This window comes from Benincasa hispida, chromosome 5 (genome assembly GCF_009727055.1).
Source record: "Benincasa hispida cultivar B227 chromosome 5, ASM972705v1, whole genome shotgun sequence".
Lineage (NCBI taxonomy): Eukaryota > Viridiplantae > Streptophyta > Magnoliopsida > Cucurbitales > Cucurbitaceae > Benincasa > Benincasa hispida.
In genome coordinates, this window is record NC_052353.1 from 33,144,935 (window position 1) to 33,167,024 (window position 22,090).

The 22,090-nt window shown below is 38.9% G+C and overlaps 1 protein-coding gene across 4 annotated transcripts in view; it reads right to left on the reverse strand.

Moving 5' to 3' along the window:
- Nucleotides 1–1,373: 1,373 nt before the first annotated feature.
- LOC120077951 (dynamin-related protein 3A-like) overlaps nt 1,374–22,090 on the reverse strand; it is a 69,721-nt gene continuing 49,004 nt past the window's right edge. For 3 of the 4 annotated variants that reach the window (XM_039032085.1, XM_039032086.1, XM_039032088.1), the window contains 5 exons: nt 18,553–18,707; nt 18,316–18,462; nt 2,991–3,043; nt 2,765–2,864; nt 1,374–2,211 (listed from right to left, as the gene is read on the reverse strand). In XM_039032085.1, the coding sequence (XP_038888013.1) occupies nt 1,969–2,211; nt 2,765–2,864; nt 2,991–3,043; nt 18,316–18,462; nt 18,553–18,707 (698 nt within the window). In that variant the 3' untranslated portion in view covers nt 1,374–1,968. The remainder of the gene's footprint in view (nt 2,212–2,764; nt 2,865–2,990; nt 3,044–18,315; nt 18,463–18,552; nt 18,708–22,090) is intronic. The other variant, XM_039032087.1, reaches the window with a different exon arrangement.

Sequence of the window (22,090 nt, forward strand, 5' to 3'; positions counted from 1 at the left end):
TATGTGTTAAATTAAAAAAAAAAAAAAAAAAGGAAGGTAGTTGCAGTGAGTTAATTCATAAAACAAATTAGTTTACAAAGGTAAGTGAATCTAGGATATAGGATGGCACAACAAAAGTTTGTATGTACTTTGTAGAAGGAAATTTTGTAGTCTCAATTTTGTGGATGTGTCGATGCAGTTATCAACCAATTATAAAAGTTGGTATATACTCATAAAAATTGGGAAATTCAAATAGAAGATTTTCTAAGTTATTTTTACTTGAGAACCCTTGTTTTTTAAGTATTGAGGGAGCATTTAGAGAAATTTATATGGATAATCCATTTTTTTTTAAAAAAAAATATCAAATGACCTTTTGTTAATGTCAAGGTCGAGTGAAGTTACGAATTTGCCTTGATTTCTTTCCTCCTCTTTCTTTCTTCTCGAGTGCGACTACTTCTCCGGTGGACTGACTTCGGCAAAACTATTTTGTCTCTTTCCTACTTTATTCTTCTTTTCCGACGACCAACTTTGGTAAGAACTCTTTTTTCTTTTTTCTTTTTTTCCTTTTTCCTTTAGCCCAAGCACAACCAATTTTGGCAAAATTGTTTTTTCTTTTTTTCTTTTTCGCTCTTTCTTTGTATCTTCTTCTCCAACACGATTAACTTCAGCAAAAAACCAAGCACCCAACTCTGAATGAGGAAAAGAAGAGCAGGAATGAGAGTGAAGTTATGAGAGGGAGAGAGAGAGGATAGTGATTTGAATGAAGGAAGAGAGAGAGAGGGAGAGCAAGATGGAGATAGACTTTTCAGTGTGCGCATTATTTATTTATTTTTTTTTTTTGATAATTTCACCTAGCTAAAGGTTATTTCACCCAAATGTGCCATTAGTTTGTTAGGTTAATATCAGAAAAAAATTATTTTTTTGGTAATTTTAGAATGGAAATATCAACAACCCTCTTATGTTGGTGTTAAATTCAGCCCAAACTAATGGACTGACCATCCCTGAAGATTCTTTTCCTACATACTAATGGGGCTTTATTTTAAAGCCTATTCATTGAAAAGAATATCACTATCTTGACGAGAAGACCTCCGGTAGTTTTCTCAAATCAATTGAAGTGAGGACTGATCTGAAATCACTGCTCGTTCAACCACCACTCAAATCTTCTAATCCCTCGAACAATGAATTTTCCTTCTAGTTAATGGTTGGCTAGAAGACTTTCATCCCTGTGTAGTGTAAACTATGTAAACATGAAAGTAGTTCAAGTCATTTTACTTCCTCATTTTTTAGGTGTTAAAGTTGAATTATTTGCAATGTAAAGAGAGAGAATAGGAGATGGAAAGAAAATTGAAGAGGGAGAGAGAGATCTTCTCAGCTTTGTTCATTAATTGGCAAGGTTGGAATCAATCCTGTATTGCGTAGGTGGAATTGAAAACAGCTCATTATTTAGTGACACAAGATCACCTCAAAAATGCAATTACAGAAGTTTGGGCTGAAAAGCCCCAACTAATATCCAAACATACAAATCCCCTCAATAAGATATGATATGGAGCAGCAGAGTTACAGATATGAAGTGAATCAGAAAAAGGGAAAATTACAACTGATGAACTATAGGAGATGCCAAAATTAGACATTGATTCCAAAATCTGAACAATTTCACTGGCAATATATTTTTACAACCAGCTGACTTCCAAAAATGGAATGACTAGTTCCTCTGCTTCCTATTTATTCTAATAGCAGCTTCATAAATAATGCAATCTAATACTAAAATATATCAAGGTACACAGGAGGATGTGTAGAGAAAAGATGTTTATATCTTGGATTTAATCTTAGTAGAAAGAACTAGCGCCCCAACAATTCAGTTGTGGATGGTAAAACTCCAAAATCTGGTCAAGCAGTAAATCAAATATATTGCCTTCATTCGGTAATGATCGGTGTCTCTTATGCACATTCGAAATCTTACAGATCGGTAGACGTATAATTTCCTGGCGTTTATGGGAATCCATTTCCATTAGAATCAGCATTAGGATGGAATGGAGACAAGAGTTCCCCTGAATGAGACGACTTACGGGATTTCAGATGCCTTGGAGAAGCAGAATATGAATCACTGGAATTGGATGTAGAATACATCGATGATGTTGGCAATCCATGGATCCTCGGTAGTCCTGTTGGATCGGCACCCACATTGTATCCCTTTTCAACGGTTTCAGCCTCCAGAGGTAGTTCGTCCAATGTCTGCAATCATTGAGAAGAAGATATATTCATAGAACTTCATGCATGTGAATGTCACGATCAAACAGCAAACTGAACTGAAAAATTTATTTCAATGGGAAACATGATAGAACCCTCAAATGTTTTCTCAATGTTTACTAAATTGCCAGGCTTTTTTGTTCTATGAACAATTTCATCTAATTATGATGGCTATGAATCCATCTGTCTAGATGTTTTATTACCCAACCCCTTAAATTGCAACTCCAGGCTTTTTTGTTCTATGAACAATTTCATCTAATTATGATGGTTATGAATCCATCTAGATGTTTTATTACCCAACCCCTTTATCTCTTTGTGAGATTCATCCCATTCTCTTATGAGATTTGATCGTATATTATTCTTTTTCTTTTCCCCTCTTTCTTTTTCCATTTCATATATAGACCCTTACAGAATTCAACATCCGAGTGGTTATTTTATTTTATGTTATTTCGACGCTGAATAGTTTCCATCATGAAAGATCTTTCATCATATCAAGATGCAAGCACCGGCACGTGTCATGTGGCCAGGAAAACCATACCCGAAAAGCCTGCTGAAGTACACGAAGAGTTTCCCTAGTACGCTTTCTCTTCATTGCCACCTCATCAGGCTCCTGCAACATCTCTTCAAACAGGTTCTCTCTGTTTTACAACATTACATCGAAACGAGAAACATAATTTAGAATGTCAAGAAGTTCCTTCTATGGATACATACAAGGTCACGAGCATCCAAAAGCAGAATCAAGATGGTTGAAGAATGATACATACCTGTAAAGTTTTTTGATGAATACATTGTGCAAATCTCGTTTGGCATGGACTACCTGAGTGGAACCAACCAAAACATAAGCAATAAATATGATCCTATTTAGTTAAAACAACATGGTCTTAGACTTTGGACCAAAGAACAAGAACAAAAATAGGAAGGAACTAAACTATTCATCAGTAGGCAGGAAAAGTATTGCAAAACATGTGATACTTGTCAAATCAACTATGCTCCTGATGAGTTTACCAGTCTGCCTAGCTCAAAAGCGATTGTAGTTCAAAAGCAGAAAGTATAACTTTTGCAAGCTGACTGGTTGGATTGTAAGGCTGTTAAGTTGATCATCATCAACATGTGTTTACACATCATTAAACACTACGTTTGCAGCATTAAGAAAACAAGAATCTCTGTGACTCAACCCGATCCCCCCCTCCAATCCCCCATCCCAACTCACAAGGTGTGCTCCTTTTCCCTTCTCCACCCTCAACAAAAAGTTCCAATACGCTTTTCAAAACTCTTACACACCGAACAAGAGGCTTTAAAAAAGGGGAAAAAGTAAATGGGATACTACTCAACACCAACTGAACTAGATGATGGTCAGTATTCCTCTTTTAGGGGAAAAAAAAAAACAAGTCTATTCCGAAAAACAAATCTCTTTATCCTCTTATCTACCATGGGGTTCCAAAACAAAATATGCCTTCGGTAGGTTCACCACAAGGAGACTTAGATAGAATGAAGGAAAGATCCAATCTCGCAAACCACAAGAACCCACGTACCCACCTTCTTGGGATCACATGTGGTCAACCCAAGAATCTAACATTTACTTCAAGATTAAGAAAGACCCCAAACTTAAAAAAAAAAAAAAAAAAAAATAGTATCATCAGTGAATTCGAGGTCAAAAAGAGGACATTGTCAGGCCCCAAATTATGATGATGTATAGTAGGAGGGGTAAAGAAGGAATTGTGCCCTCAAATAGTTGGTGGGAGAGGTTTTTTTGTATGGAGGGAAAAGGAATGTTGTTATGTAAGGAGTAGAGGGGTGAAGTCTCTTTTCGTGTAAGGCTTAGCTGAAGCATGCGTAGGAAAGGTGCCGGCTTTGTTGAAGTATAATCATGACTGATTGGAAGAAGCTGTTTCTCGCGCTTTATTATCGGACTTGCAAAAAAAAATCTCAAAAGCCAATTCACTCTTCACAGAGGTTATATTCATCTTCTATTCCCCATTCTCAAATTTGTTTCACCTGGGGATTTGCGCGACAATCTTGAATCGCCCAAATTAGAGTTCAAACGAAGCTGATAAAGCTAACGGAAAAATACCATATTCTGGAGAGATATTTTCCGTGTATTGTGAGGATTAAAATGTGAGAGCTCAAATTTGTATACCCATTCTTTTTAGAGAGTTTATTGTGTGTTATTAAAGCTTCTAGACATTGTAACTGTTTGATATTAACATATGGAAAGGATTGGGTTGGCTCTTGAACCCGAAGGAGTAAGGAAGTGGTTAGGCTCTAATCCGTGGAAAGAGTCTATGAGGCCACCCATCATGGAAGTCTACGAGAGGAAGGACAAAAGAGGAAGGATATGGAAACTGTTGAAAATAGGGTTATTAACCTAGGGGCATTTATGTAATTGTGTAAGACCCTTAGGGTTTCCTACTGTCTATTTATACAGTGTGTCCCCTGTGTATTCAGTGTATCAGATTTAAAAGAATAAGAAAAGTCTATATCGTGGTTTTTCTTCCTGTACTAGGGTTTCCACATAACTTTGTTGTTTTTCTCTTCCCTATTCTTTATTTTTTAACAGAAACAAAGAGTGAGGATCAACAGGAGGGGACCACAATGGAAATAGGAAGCACAAACCGTTAGAGGGCAGTGAGCATTTGGGGGAGCCGTACAGAGGAAGGGGGACCAGTGTTTGGGTATTTATAGGACCTACAGGGAAGAAGGAAAGAAGGAGGGGAATGCTTTGGGAGTGAATCCTTGGGAGAATCGGCCTCTCGAACAGCCGAGTATCCTTTTCATTTCTGCCTTGTAGTATCGTTGTTCTTTTCCATCTGTTATTTCCTTTCGTTAGAAACGCTTTAGGACTATAAGGTTTGCTGGTTAATATCATAACTCAGGGAGGGATCTAATACCCTGATTCTTGGAGTTAGGTATCTAGTTGGTGTGTGTTACTGTTGTTCCTGTGCAGGTGAACTGGGATCCTAATATTTGGTATCAGAGCACGTTCCAAGTTGGGACGGATGCTAGCCATGGCATAGAGGCAGTTGGAGGAATGCATTGAAGGAGCAGAGAAGGAGATGCAAGGCATCAAGGAAATGCTACTCAATATGAACAAAACTAAGCTTTCAAGCGACATGAAGGAAATGTCGATCGGCAAGGGAAAGGAGACATACATAGAATCGGCAGAAAACTCGGGAGTAAAGAAAATAGGGGACGGTGGCGAAGAAAGGTCACAAATGAAGGATCTAGTTGCAAGTTTGGAAAAAGGGAGGCACCAAGAGCATCATGATACCAGAAAAGGGGGGAACGATGAAGAGAAATCCACCTATGAAGCGTTGGACTGATGCTGAGTTCCAAGCCTGGAGAGATAAGGGTCTTTGCTATCGCTGCGATGAGAAGTACTTCGTCAGACATCGGTGTAAAACCAAGGAGAAACGTTGATGCTGCTAATTGCAGGAGAGGGGTTCGACGAACCGGAAGGAAATCACAAAGTCGAAGTAGGGGAGGAGATCCTAGAGGCAGTGAAAACCATGGAATTGGCTTTGAGAACGGTGTTAGGATTTTCCACCCCGAGGATCATGAAGGTGAAGAGAACGATTATGGGAGTCGAGGTAATAGTGAATTGGCTGCGGGGCTACCCATAATTTCATACATCAGAAAATCGTTACGCAAGTAGGATTTCCATTAACGGAAACCTAAAATTACGAAGTGGTCATTGGCAATGGAACCGCTATGCAAGGGAAGGGTGTATGCAAGGCAGCGTGTTTGGTCATGTCGTTCATCACAGTCACAGCCTTCTACCATTGGAGATAGGCAATGTCGACATGATATTAGGACTACTGTGGCTACATTCAATGGGGCATATGGAGGTTGATTAGACTAGTATGACGATGACCTTCACAAAAGGCGATGACAAAGTGGAGATGAAAGGAGACCCATCACTGACCTCAGTGGAAGTGAGCTTGAAAATGATGACCAAAACATGGGAGGAGGAAGATCAAGGGTTCCTGATTGAATTTCAGAAAATGGAGATACATGAAGAAATAGACACAAAGGACGCCAGAAAAGGGGGAGAGACAACCGGACTGGATAAGGATATTTGCGAGTTTATGGAGGAATACAAGGAAGTTTTTCAAGTCCCTATAGGGCTGCCTCCAAAAAGGAAGGTGGATCATGCCATCACACTCAAGGAAGGGTAGAACCCAATTAATGTTCAATCTCGGTGAACGATATGTTAGCCACAGGAATCATCAGAACCAGTAATAGCCCACTCTCTAGCCCTGTGTTGTTAGTAAGAAAGAAAGATGAGACCTGGCGATTCTATGTGGATTATAGGCGTTTAAATTGTGCAATGGTCCCAGACAAATTCCCCATGCCAGTGATAGAAGAATTATTGGATGAACTACATAGGTCGGTAGTATATTCAAAATTAGACGTAAGGTTTGGATATCATCAAATCTGAATGAGAGAAGATGATATGCCCAAGACTACTTTCAGAACTCACGAAGGACGTTGAGTTTCTAGTCATGTCCTTGGGTCTCACGAACGCTCCAGCCACTTTTCAGTCATTGATGAACCAAATTTTCCAACCATTCCTCCGAAGGTGTGTATTAGTATTTCTTGGTGATATGTATAGTCCGGACTGGGATACACATATGAAACATTTAGGAATGGTATTTGAAGTTTTGAAAGTAAATCAATTGTTTGTGAACGAAAAGAAGTGTGTTTGGCCAAAGAAGAATCCAGTATCTCGGCCATTAGATCTCAGAGCAGGGAGCAGAGGAGAGGCTGAAAGAGAAAAGATACAAGCAATGCTTGAGTGGATCAGACCAAGAAATCAGAGGGAACTCAGAAGTTTCCTGGGGTTGACTAGATACTACAGACACTTCGTGAAGGACTATGGCAAAATCACTCAGCCATTACATCAATTATTACACAAGAATGCTTTTCAATAGAATGACAAAGCAGATCAGGCCTTCAAATCCTTGAAAAAGACAATGACCACGCTACTAGTGTTGGCCCTACCGAATTTTGATAAACCATTCATCATTGAAATCGATGCCTCCAAAACAGGGCTCAGAGCAATCTTATCCAAGAAGGCCGGCCAGTGGCATATTTCAGCCAAACATTATCCGCGAAGGCTTAAGCCAAGTTAGTTTACGAAAGGGAGTTGATGGCGGTTGTCCTAGTTGTGCAAAAGTGGAGGCATTACGTATTAGGAAGATGCTTCACCGTTATCTCAGACCAACGAGCATTGAAGTACTTACTGGAATAGAGGGAAGTACAACCAGATTTTCAGAGATGGTTAACGAAACTCATGGTGTATGACTTTGAAATTTTATATCAACCAGGATTGAACAACAAAGCGGCTGATGAACTGTCGAGGAAACAGGCCCCAGAAGAATCGGAGTTAGAGAAGGAGGTGTTACTTCAAATGTTCTCAATGCATCATATATTAGACGTGGATTTGATACAGCAAGATGTAAATGAGGACCTGGATTTGTAAAAGATCATTGAAGAAATCAGTAGCGACCCTGACAGGCATCCCAAGTTTTCGATGCAACAAGGGAAACTGTTGTACAAGAATAGATTGGTAATCTCTAAGAACTCTTCCTTAATTCCAACTCTACTGCATACATTCCATCACTCCCTAATGGGGGGACACTCTAGGTACTTGAGAACATACAACCGAATGATAGGGGAGCTCTTTTGGCAAGGGATGAAGAAAGATGTACAAAATTATGTGGAGAAATGCACGATTTGTTAAAAAACAAGGTATAAGCATTAGCTCCTGCCGGATTACTACAACCACTACCCATTCCCAATAGAGTAAGGTAGTGGTTCGATCTAATCCGTGGAAAGAATCTAAGGAAATTTTTATTCAAAATCCCAAGAGATGCTTGGGAAAGTGAATATAGGTCGAGTTCAACCAAACCACTATAAAATTACGGTGTTTTCTTCTCCAACTCTTTCCTAATTAATTTTGGATTTAATTTAAGTTTCATGCTTTAGATTACTTTTTTTGATGGATGAATATTGATTATATTTATTATTCCATACTTTTTAATTTTCATCAATCTTGTATTTAGCATTAATTAAAGTTTTTATTAACTTATATTAAAAAGTATTTGATTAGTTTAAATTGAGCATGCTTGGGAAAAATTTTAATTGAACTCTATTCACCCCCTTTCCCCTTTAGGGTTGTCATACCGATCCAACACAATCAAGCTCTATTAGTTCTTCTAAACAAGTTGACTCAAACAATGATTCGATGCTAAGTGTTAACAGTGAGGAGCTTGATCTTAATCTGATGGAAAAAAATGTTGAGGAAACTCCTATAATTGAGAATTATGGGAAAAAGCTTAATGGTTTGTTTCAAGTTTCAGCCATAAGGGAGTTGAGCAATGCAGTTCAAGCAAGGTTCTCTCCACTTTCTCCATCTCAAATCCCTTCCAAATTTTCTTATTTGATTGAAGCCTGTGGTTTACAGCTTTGTAAAGTCTCCAATCACCATCCTCCTTTGCTTGGGTGATTGTTTGTATATTGCTATTTCTTGAAAAGTTAGGGGAAAAGAAAAATCACCAAAGTTACGTGGAAAACCCTAGACCAGGGAGAAAAAACCACGATAAGAGTTTTTATTTTTAATTCAAATACCCAGTACACAATACAAAAACATGTATAAATAACCAAACAATGAGAAACCCTAGACTGATAAAAGACAAAAATGCCCTTAGGGCTAAAATATAATTTCAACACTCCCCCTCAAGTTGGGGTGTAGATGTCAATGAGACTCAACTTGCTAACACAGGTGTCAAAAGTTTGTTTGGGTAACCCTTTGGTGAGAACATCCGCAACTTGTTGGTTGGACAGAACATAAGGAATGCAAATGCTACCGTTATCCAGTTTTTCTTTGATGAAGTGTCGGTCAATCTCAACGTGTTTGGTTCTGTCATGCTGAATCGGATTATGTGCAATATTAATGGCAGTCTTGTTATCGCAGTAAAGTCTCATCGGGTCATGACTTTCTTGATGTAGATCTACCAAAACCTTCTTCAACCAAATCTCTTCACATATATACCCAAGCTCATAGCCCTATATTCGGCTTCGGCACTGCTTCTACCTACGCGCCTTGCTTCTTACTTCTCCAAGTAACTAAGTTTCCCCACACAAAGGTACAGTATCCTGAGGTAGATTTCCTATCTGTAACAGAACCGGCCCAGCCAGAATTTGTGTAGGCCTTGATACACCTTTTATCATGCTTTCTAAAAACCAAGCCCTTTCCAAGAGAAGACTTCAGATACCTCAGGATCCGTGTGACTGCCTCTATGTGTCTTTCACACGGAGCCTGCATGAACCGACTGACCAAGCTAACTGCATATGATATATCAGGTCTGGTATGTGACAGATATATTAGTTTCCCCACAAGCCATTGATATCTTTCTTTGTTTACAGGAACATCATCTGCTGACTCTATCAGATTGAGGTTGGCTTCTACAGGTGTATCTGCAGGTTTACACCCTGTCATTCCAATTTCTTTCAACAAATCGAGTGTGTATTTCCTCTGAGACACTGAGATCCCTTCTACTGATCTTGCTACCTCCATTCCTAGGAAATATTGCAAGGTACCGAGATCTTTTATCTCAAACTCATCTACCATTCGCCGTTTCAACCTGTCAATTTCTGCTGAATCATCTCCTGATATATAATATCATCAACATAGACAATCAATACTGCTATTTTTCCTAGTGCTGACTTTTTAGTGAATAAGGTGTGATCTGAATGCCCTTGAACAAACCCCCTGAGATTTAACAAAGGTGGTGAATCGATCGAACCAAGCTCTAAGGGACTACTTCAGTCCATACAAGGATTTTTTCAATTTGCACACCTGATTGCCAAACTGGGCTTCAAAACTTGGAGGTGGGTTCATATAAACCTCTTCTCCCAATTCACCATTCAGGAACGCATTTTTCACATCCAACTGATGGAGAGGCCAGTCTTGATTAACAGCCACAGAAATGAGGACATGAATAGTGTTAAGTTTTGCCACAGACGAGAAGGTTTCTGCGTAATCCACTTCATACGTCTGAGTGAATCCTTTTGCAACCAATCTGGCCTTATATCTATCGAGAGTTCCATCTGACTTGTATTTGACAGTGAACACCCACTTGCACCCTACGGTTTTGTGCCCTCTCGGAAGACTAACCAGATTCCATGTTTTGTTAGTCTCAAGGGCCCTCATTTCCTCCATAATTGCACCTCGCCATTCAGGAATTTTTAGAGCCTTGTGCACATTGTCCAGAATTATCACATTATCCAGGCTGGTGGTGAAAGCTCTAAATCTCGTAGACAGGTTACTATAAGACAAAAAGTTTGTCATAGAGTGTTTGGTGCACGACCTAGTACCTTTTCGCAGAGCTATCGGCAAATCCAAGGTAGCATCAACCTCAATCTCATTGGTCTTGTTAACCTGTTGATCTGTACCCAACTGTTTTTCATTTTCAGTCCCCTGAGCACCACTGGGCGCTTCATTATTGCCATCATCCCTGACTGCACTGTCATCATCTCTGACTTCACCTGAGTCCCCTATATCACCTTCAACATACTCATTGTCATTATGACTAGGGGTACCTTGACCCTGAGCCGGTTCCGGTTCTGACTCTTGAACACCTTCCGGCGGAGCAACAGGGTAAACAATTTCGGGAACCATTTCCTTTCGGAGATGCTTTCGATAGTAGGTTATCCAAGGCACTTGTTTTGTAGGAAGGATAGATTCATTTGTTTCCGTTTCAGGGATAGGTTCGGGAAACAAGTCTAAGGGAACAGAGTAGGTGGAAGTGTTAGTCTCTTCACTCGAAGTCTCCCCCTGAAGAGGACTAACAGGAAAGAATGGCTTGTCCTCCAGAAATGTGACATCCATGGTGACAAAATCCTTTCGAGAGGAAGGCTGAAAGCACTTGTAGCCCCGTTGATGGAGCGGATATCCAACAAAGAAGCATTTTTGGGCCCTAGGAGCAAATTTACTTTGGTGAGGACCATGATTATGGACGAACACAGTGCACCCAAAAACTCTAAGAGGAACATCAGGGAAAAGGCGATTGGACGAGATGGATTCTTTAAAATGTTCTAAGGGGGTTTGGAATTTGAGCACACGGGAGGGCATCCGATTTATGAGATGAGCTGCAGTAAGAACAACATCCCCCCATAGATACGAGGGTAAGGATGCAGGTATCATGAGGGATCGGGCTACTTCAATGAGTTGGCGATTTTTCCGTTCGGCCACCCCATTCTGCTGAGGTGTATAGGCACAGGAATTTTGGTGGACAATTCTTTTCGAGTTTAAGAACTCACGAAGGGTCTGATTAACAAATTCACGCCCATTGTCACTTCGAAGAATGACGATTTTGGTATTGAACTGGGTTTCGATGGTAATGTAAAACTGTTGAAAGACTGTCGTCACTTCAGACTTGTCTGTAAGAAGAAACACCCATGTAAGACGAGTGTGATCATCGATGAAGGTAACGAACCACCGTTTACCTAATACCATTGTGACATTCGAAGGGCCCCAAACGTCACTATGTATCAAGTGGAAGGGTCGGGAAGGTTTGTAGGGTTGTGAGGTAAAAGACGCCCTAGGCTGCTTAGCACGGATACAAACATCACACGACAATGATGACACATTCACATTACGAAATAAATGGGGAAATAGATATTTCATATAATGAAAATTTGGATGACCAAGACGAAAATGCCATAATAAGAAATCAGTTTCAGAAATAGTAAGAGACGACAGTAAACAAGTGCTAGATAAACTCCTAAACGAAGCACAGTCGGAAAGAAAATAGAGCACCCTATTGTGCCGGGCAGTGCCAATCATCTTTCCCAACCTTAGGTCCTGAAACAAAACAATATCTGGTGAGAACACAACTTTGCAGTTCAAATCTCTGGTTAACTTACTAATTGATAGCAAATTATAGGATATTTTTGGCACATGTAAGACATTATGCAAAATCAGTCCTTGAAGTGGGGATAAGTGACCTTTTCCTGCAACAGAGGCAAATGACCCATCTGCAATTCTTATTCTCTCATTTCCAGCACTTGGATAATAGGAGAGGAATTGGTCAGACGATCCAGTTAAATGGTCCATTGCTCCAGAATCAAGAATCCAGGATTCATCTCCCTCAGCAAAGAAACTAAAGGAATGGGGAGTACCTGACTGTGCAATACTGCCGCTTCCGACCGTACCTGGATCCACCTGGCTCGTCCCTGGAGGGGCACCATCAACAACTTCACTAACGAAGGCGCAACTGGACTTAGATTTTTCGTTCGGAGGACGCCGCTTGCTATTTAGAGGTTGGCCATGTAATTTCCAGCATTGATCTTTCGTATGCCATGGTTTCTTGCAATGCTCACAAATTGGAGGGTTCTTTCCATTCTGTTTATCATTTTCTGAACCCGTTGACTTGACTCCAAACGCAGCAGAGTCCAAGGTATTAGGCGTTGTACCATTCATAGCGTTGGTTCGATCTTCTTCCAATCTGACCTCGGAGCAAACTTCCATCAGGGACGACATTGGTCTTTGTCCCAAAATTCGGCTCCGAACACCATCAAACGTCGAGTTTAAGCCAGCCAGAAAATCATATACACGGTCAGCCTCCTCAATCTTTGAATACTGAACCCCGTCAACTGGGCAATTCCAAACTATTTCCAGACATAGATCCATCTCCTGCCACAACAGTGATAATTTATTGAAAAAGGATGTTACGTCGAGTGTCCCTTGCTTTCACTCATGCACCTGTTTTCTCAAGGTATAAAGGCGTGAAGCATTCTGCCTCTTCGAGTAAAGTTTCTGGATAGCTTCCCAGATATCCAGAGCAGAAGCTGAGTAAAGAAGAGGCTTACCAATCTGAGGCTCCATACTATTTATTAAAATTGAGCAAAGGAGAGAATCATCTCCCTTCCATATCCGTTCTTGAGGATCCCCGAGGTTTGGTCTGGGTATTTCCCCTGTTAGATACCCGAACTTATGCCGCCCTTCGAGAACCATCCTCACAGATTGTGCCAAGAAAAATAATTATGTCCATTAAGTTTTTCACCAATGGAAATTCTTGCAGAATTGCCTACAGACCCAGACATAATGTTTGTGAAAGGCAAAGTAGAGTAAGTAGTTACCGGAGTTTCTGAACATAACAGAACCCCTGGGTATGTATCTGGTAGAAAATCTGTTGAAGGATTGGCCAAAGATCTAACAACTGCTCCAAGTGCAGAAATTTGGTGTTGAAGGTTTCCCAGTTGCTGTTGAACACTAGCAGTCCCACCATGAATCGTTGTAGGTTGTTTCTGCCCATAAACCCCTGAAGATATCGTTTCTGTCAGTGTGGGAAAAACAACAGGAGGAGCTGGCTAACCAGAGGAAAAATAGTGGGAGACGAGAAGTTGCTGTAAAGGGTTCGACTGGACCGGGTTTGGTTGAACCAAGTTCGGCTGGACCGAGTTTGGTTGAACCGGGTTCGGCTGGACCGGGTTCGACTGGACCGGGTTTGGTTGAACCGGGTTCGGCTAGACCGGGTTTGGTTGAGCCGGGTTCGGCTGGACCGAGTTCGGTTGGACCAGGTGGTTCAAATGACGTTGTGGGTTCTGGTAGACCGATATATCGGGCACATTCAGAGGGCTTGGAAGATTCAAATATGGAAAACTCGATGATGAAGGAAGACTCGAAGATGGAAGATTCGATGGGTAGACAGAACTAGGTAACGTCGAAAGGGAGAACGACTGACCTGAAATCCTTCCATCGGCGGGATCTGAAGCGGAATCAACGGCTGTAAAACCCGGCGGCTGGAAAACATAGGAAGTCGACGGCGGACGCTCGTATTTGGGCTGGGCTAACAGCGGATGGTCGAGTCTCGACGGCAGCGGCGGCAGTGTGGTTGAAGTCGTCGTCGGCAGTGGCGGGGGTCCTCCGACGACAGTGACGGCTGGATCGATTATGGCTGGTTGAATCTGAATCGGTCCAAGTAATGACCGTAGGTATTGATCGACGGTAGCCCTAATTTCATCACTGTTAGAGTTTTCTCTTGGAGTTCCATCCCCTACTAGAGTCAATGACTGAATCTCTTCTATTCCAGCGACGTTCTCATCACCATGCTCTGATACCATCTTGAAAAGTTAGGGGAAAAGAAAAAACACCAGAGTTACATGGAAAACCCTAGACCAGAGAGAAAAAACCACGATAAGAGTTTTTATTTTTAATTCAAATACCCAGTACATAATACAAGAACATGTATAAATAACCAAACAATGAGAAACCCTAGACTGATAAAAGACAAAATCGCCCTTAGGGCTAAAATATAATTTCAACACTATTAAATTTATTTCATGGCCCTTTGTAGAAAATGGATAGCTTATCTTGACGAAGAACTAGATCGAATTCAGAAGGAGAAGCTTTTGTGCAAATAAAGTACCTAAAGCATAAGATTAATTTTTTTTTCAGCAACACTTGTTGGAGCTTTTGGATCTCTACTCCAAATTCTATAGGCAAGTCGACAATATTCTCTTACTTAATGAGAGTGACCTTGATCTAAGTGGTCAAAGTTGGTGGATGGATTCTTACTTCTCCAAGCTCCTTTCTGTTATTGTCTCTTATTTTGGCCTCATCACATGATTGTTGGTTTTCATATATTATTCGTGTCAAAGCTTCTCCACGGCACTCTCTTTCCATACTTTTTGCAGACAACTCTACTCATGACATGTTTAAATTAGGGAAGCATTTATTTTCTTGTTCTTCTATCAATTAGTTTTTAATTTAGTCTGGCTAAGTTCTTGGAGCTTCATATTTTGTAATGTTTCATATCTCATATTTTGAGCATTAGACTCATTTCATTAATTTAATGAAATTTCTTGTTTCCATTTCAAAAGAAAAAAGAGAATTTTTTGTTTGACAAACAATATCAAAGAGATGCATTTTAACGATTTTTTTTCCTTGAACAAGAAATAACATTTCATTGACCAAATGAAAGGGGGAGCTTCCGCTTGGTGGGATCAATTGGAAGTCAATTGGCAAAGACAAGGCAAGAGGTCTATCTGAACGTGGGAAAAGATGAAGAGACTGATGAAAGAATGGTTCCTTCCTCCAAATTACGAGGAAACATTTATAATCAATATCAAAATTGCAAACAAGGCCCATGGACAGTAGCAAATTTTGTAGAAGAGTTTCATCACTTAGGAGCAAGAACTAATTTGGCCGAGAACAAGCAACACCTAATTGCACAGTTCATTGGAGGGTTGAGAATGAACATCAAAGAGAAAGTAAAGCTTCAACAATTCCATTTATTGGATGATGTGATTTCTTTGGCTGAAACGGTGGAGGAACTCAATGAAATTTGCTCCATGATAGCTTCAAAAAATACCTTGTGGGATGCATCCACAAGTAGGCAAATTCCTCAAATAAAATCATGAACCAACCAGCATCAACCCCTTCGGCCAAAGAAAAGGAGAAAGAAAACCTTGAAGGAACCATGGAGAAGAACGCCGAAGCAGCAAACAAAAAAAGTCCCAAAACCCTTACAACCAACCTTCATAGGGCAAATCCTTTCGATGTGGCCAAGCTGGCCATTTGTCCAATGAGTGCCCTCAAAGGAAGACAGTAGCTTACATGGAAGATGATGAAGAAATCCTAACTGAAAATAGTGATGAAATTGAAGAAGTTGCATTCATTGAACCAAATGATGGTGAGAGGGTATCTTGTGTTCTCCAAAGGATGCTGATTGCTCCTAAAGGAAACCCCAACTCTCAATGACATTGTCTTTTCAAGACAAGATGTACAATCAATGGGAAAGTGTGCAACATGATTATAGACAGTGGAAGTAGTGAGAACTTCATCTCCAAGAAGCTAGTGACAGCCTTGAACCTCAAGGTAGAAGTTCATCCAAGCCCTTACAAGATCAGTTAGGTGAAGAAAAGTGGCAAGACACAAGCAAGTGAAATTTGCACCATTGCTTTGTCAATTGGCAGTAGTTATAAAGACCAAATAGTATGTGATGTGTTAGAAATGAACGCATGTCACGTACAGTTGGGAAGATTAGGGCAATATGACATTCGAACCTTGCATAGGGGGATAGAATATACTTACGAATTCCATTGGATGGGCAAGAAAGTGTTGTTACTCCCATTGAAAAAAAGAATTCAAAGAAAAAAGACAGCAGCCACTTGTTTACTACAATCAATGGTCAGATTTTGATGAAGGAAAGGGAGGTTGTTATTCTAGGACTTGTTGCTGAAAAATCCAAAGAAACATAAGAAAATGAAGTTCCTCCGGAACTAAAAAGTTTGTTTGAAGAATTCCCTCAACTTAGAGAGAGAGCCGAGGGCCTACATCCATTGCGAGACATCCAATGTCAAATTGATCTAATTTTGGGAGCTACACTATCAAATTTACCTCATTATAGGATGAGTCCTAAGGAGTATGAAATCCTTCATCAACATATTGAAAAATTACTCGAAAAAGAGCATATCAACCAAGCTTGAGCCTGTATATAGTACCAACCTTACACCAACAAAGGATGGTAGTTGGAGGATGTGCGTAAATAGTAGAGCTATCAATCCAATCACAGTGAAATATCACTTTCCAATACCTTGAATAAGTGATTTGCTTGACCAACTTCGAGGAGCCTTAATATTCTCAAAAGTGGACATGAAGAGTGAATACCACCAGATTCGAATAATGCCGAGGAATGAATGGAAGTCTGCATTTAAGTCCTACACCGATGGCCAAACCAAGTTACCGCATTTAGTTGCCTTGTGACCTACATATTAATCCAATATTCAATGTTGGTGATCTCAAACCCTATTTTGCTCCTGATGACTTCCATATGGCGTCCTAATTGTCATCCTCGAGGACGGGTCTAATTTTAGGGGGTTGGAATATGGTGTAATTAGAAGCTTTATCTTTGAAGGATGGTTAGTTTAATAGTTGTTTGTTACGAATTAATTGTTGTTTTAAATTTATTAGTTTTGAACTTTTGTATATAATTATGCTATGTAAGAAGAACCTATACTTTGTTTTCCTATAAATAAAGGCTTCCTCCCCCCTCAATGGAGGAAGAGATCCATGTTGATAAAAGATTCAGATTTTGGTTTGACACCAAACCTTGTTCTATGCCAAAGTTGGTGGATGGATTCTTACTTCTCCAAGCTCCTTTCTGTTATTGTCTCTTATTTTGGCCTCATCACATGATTGTTGGTTTTCATAGATTGTTCTTGTCAAAGCTTCTTCACTACTCTCTTTTCATACTTTTTGCAGACTACTCTATTCATGACATGTTTAAATTAGGAAGCATTTATGTTGGATTTTCTTTTATTTCTCTTGTAATATTGGATGCCTAATATGTATATATTTGTTATTTATGTCTATAATATTTTTTCCTTTTTTGGCGGTTGGTCTTTCTCCTATATAAGAAGACTTTGTATTTGATTCATACGTAAGAAGAATAATACTATACTATTCTCTTCTCAATTTTAACTATTTATTTTCTTCTTCTATCAATTAGTTTTTAATTCAGTCTTGCTTGTTATGTTTCCTATCTCGTACTTTGAGCATTAGACTCAATTCATTAATTTAATGAAATGTCTTGTTTTTCAAAAGAAAAAAGAGGTACAATTTTTTGTTTGACAAACAAGATCAAAAGAGATGCATTTTAATGACTTTTTCCTTGGACAAGACATTTCCTTCACCAAATGAAATATGATTATTGCTCAAAGATACAATTACACACAAAAAGAACCACTACAAAGGACCAGAAAAGAAGAAAATACAGAAAAGAACTTCCAGAATGAGAAACACTGAGCGAACTGAACAAAAACTAACAGAGTCTGAAAAACCAATCTCAACACAACAGTCCGTACTCTGGAAACCAAACGAAAGGCTACTGAGAACCAAAAGCTTTGGACAAAAAAGTGGAAAAAAACTCAGACCTAAGCCCAACCAAATAGAACAACCATCAAGAATCTAATGAACTTATAACAAAAAAAACAAACGGTTTTGTTTCTCATGGCTTCCGGTATTTAATTGAAGAAAAATATGATGCAAACTGGTATTATTAATTAAAGATTTTAACTTACCAGGAAGTTCATGATCGCCTTAGGTACATAATCCTGTATGTTCTTCCTAACAATGTCATAGTAGGATCTTAATAGCAGTTTAGTTATAGCAATTTCAATAGCCTCCTGCTCCGTAAGGCTTTCTGAGGGTCTCAATACAGGCGGCGGCTAAAACAACATGAAATGTGTCAGACAGTTGGTGGTAGTGGTGGCTAAACTACAAAATTCAATACAAGTGATTATGGTATTATGACTAACCTCTCTCAAGTGGATCATTGAGAAAGATTGCTCCACACTATGCAAAGGCTCACCAAATGAATTTTTTGATGAATTTTCTTTAACATGAGTACGGTTATCACTGCTATTACTGCCAAAAATAGATGAAATCCCCCAAGTGGAACCCCCTGCGCCTCCTGGTAAGATAAGGAAGGATGCAATCATCATTCATGTTAATGACAAAAATTCACCCAAATCAGACCAATGTAGAAAGTACTTAATGGATCAATCGATATGGCCCCTTATGCAACTAATTAACGCGCACACATTGAAATAGGAAAAAGATTGGGGAAAAGAACGGAAACCAATCTTTTTGAGAACAACCAATGAAGAAGTCAAATGGGGATAGACAGCCTTCATCATTTAAAAGGAGTGAATTTAATGAAGGGAATTCATCTACAAACTTCAGTCCTTCATATGCCAGGGCAAAAAATTCCAAAGATGACCAATCACGCAGCCTTCTTCATATAAAAGGAGTGAATTTAATGAAGGGAATTCATCTACAAACTTCAGTCCTTCATATGCCAAGGCAAAAAATTCCAAAGATGACCAATCACAGCATCAAAAATGTTCTCAAGGAATCAAAGATTCAAGAAACCCAGAACAAGAACCTCAAAATCAGTATAATCCACCAAAGCTGGGAAAATTGTTCCATTGTGGCCAGCAAGGTCACTTGTCAAATGAATGCCCACAACAAAGAACGATTGCTCTAGTGGAAGATGGACAAGGAACTGATCAAGTAGATAACACAGAGGACAAGGTTGAATATATCGAAGGAGATGAGGGTGATCAACTTTCTTGTATAGTTCAAAGAATCTTGTTAACTTCAAGAGCATAGACACGTCCCTCAGAGACATTGTTTTGTACAAGATGTACTGTTTTGAAAGTATTGAAGTGGGTTTTAGTTTCTCAGCGTCTTATGGTGGCCTTTGTATTCCTCAAACACCTCTTCGGGAATCATTTTTAAAAGAAGTTCATTTAGGTGGTTTAGCCGGTCATTGTAGATATTGATAAGACTAATGCATCTCTTTCTTCTAAATTTTATTGGCCCCAACCAAAAAAGGATGTTGCCAATTTTGTTAAAAGATGTCATATGTGTCAAACTTCTAAGGATTCCACCCAAAACCAGGGTCTTCATTCCCCTCTCCCTATTCTTATGTTCACTTGAAAAGACCTTTCTATGGTTTTTGTCAACGTGGTTTTGACTTTAAGAAAAATGGCCATTTTCTTGCCTGCAAAAAGAATAATGATGCTTTGAATATTGCTAACTTATTTTTTTTTGCAAGATTGTTAGGCTTCAAGGTGCACCCTTGATCCTTTGTTCGTTTTTTCATTGATCCTTGTGGATTTATAGTATCCTGAGCATTAGTCTCTTTTCATTACATCAATGAAAGTTTTGTTTCCGTTTAAAATATATATATATATATATATTGTTAGGCTCCATGGTATTCAAGAAACTATAGTATCTGATAGAGATATGAAGTTTATGAATTGTTTTTGGCGATCCTTGTGGAAGAAGTTTGATATGGATTTCCTCTTCAGTACCACTAGCTATCTTCAAGCGAATGGCCAAACAAAAGTTAATAAGAGCACTCTTGGGAACCTATTACGTTGTCTATACGTGTTCAAGCAGAATTTTCATTTAACAACATAGTCAATCATTCCACAAGGAAGAGTCTTTGAAGTTGTTTATACTCATGGCCCACATCTAACTTGGATCATGCTAATTTCTCTACTTCTAATGATATTAATGTCGAGGCAAGTGTTAATGCTAACAGAATTCAAGTGTTGCATGAGGAAGTCTGCCAATCAAAGCTTGATGCACATCATCGAGCTGCGGAGTTCAAGCGAGGAATCTTGTTATGGTTCATTTGAAAAGAAATTGTCTGCCTTCAGGAACTCATTCCAAGCTCACCAATAAAAAGATTGGCCTTTTCCTATTCTTGAGAAGCATGGACCCAATACCTACCGTGTTGATCTCCGTTCAACTATGCGGATTAGGAATACCTTCGATGTTTCTTATCTTTTTCCCTATTAGGCTCCTGATTAGTTTTTGCAAGCTCAACAAACTCGGGCCAAGTTTGATTTTTGGTGGGGTAAGGTTGATGTAGGTATTTTTACCATACCATACTACTTTTACCATATAAGGAGCGTTTTTAATGTTTACTGCAAGTTTTTACCCTGTAAACAATTATTAACAACCTTGATCGATGGATAAACTAATTTACCTATTATATACCAAACCAGACATTGCATACTCAATTAGTATTCACAGCCAATATATGAAAAGTCCAAACAAACATCCGAGAGCTGTAAATAGGACTTTTTAGATACTTGAAAGACACTCCAAGTCATAAATTATTATTTAAAAAGCCATAAAACATAATGGTTAAACTCTATACTGATACTAGTTGGGTCGAAAAATTAATCAACTAAAGATCTACATATGAGTACCGACGAAAGAACTAGGTATAGAAACACTGAGTTCATTCAAAATATTTTTTGATAGTCAGACAACAATTGTGCAAGAATTTTTTTTTTTTTTTTTGTCCATCATGACATAATAAACCACATAGAGATAGATCGTTGTTTCATATCAGAGAAAGTCAACAATAATTCAGTGGCAAAAAACTATGTTCCATCTCACCAATCTGCTGACATTCTCACCAAAGTGTTACCGTGGACAAGCTTTTATGAGCGGGAGTGTAAATTTGTGTTAATGTAATTGTGTTTTTTATTAGTTTGTTAATTTTTTTGGGTATTTTTTATTAATTTTCCTTCTATAATTAGTTGCCTTGTATTATATTACCCATCATTGGGTCATTTGAGAAATAAGGAAAAAATTTCACAAAAAACTTCAGCAATACCTAACTTTGAAGATCTTAACAGCAAGAACTAGACTTTTATATAATGAAATCTGTCTCTTGCTTAAGTCAAACACCAATTAAATTCAAGCTTTTTTTAATTTTTTATTTAATGTTTTTGGCTTTGATCTGGTGCTTCCAAAAGACCATTTTAAGTACAATACTACAACTATTAGTCGGGCCTTGTATCAGAGGACAAGAAAAACTATTGGGTGTAATCCAGTGTACGCTACTGTCTGGAGATAATGTTGGAGACATATTAGAGATTTTTCAAAGGGACCAAATCAAGCACAAAGAACTTCAGGGATCGTGTAAAACTTTTCTCCTCTTATTGGTGTCTCCTTAATGGTATTTGTAATTATGAGATCTTGTGATATAAATACCTTATACCATTAAGCCTACTTTACAAATACCATTAACAAGGAGACACCAATTAAGAGTACTTTGTGCAACCCCATTGGTCTTTTTGGGTATCTCATTTCCCCTCGTTTTGTATTAGCTCTTTAAGATAATTCTATGTTGTTGATCCTCTGGTTTCGGTTTCGGTTTCGGTTTTTGTATTTGCTTTTATTTTCAAGTACACATCTCTTGTACTATCTCTTAATGACTAATAAAGGTCGTTTTCCTTTCAAAAAAAAAAATAATAATAATTCTAT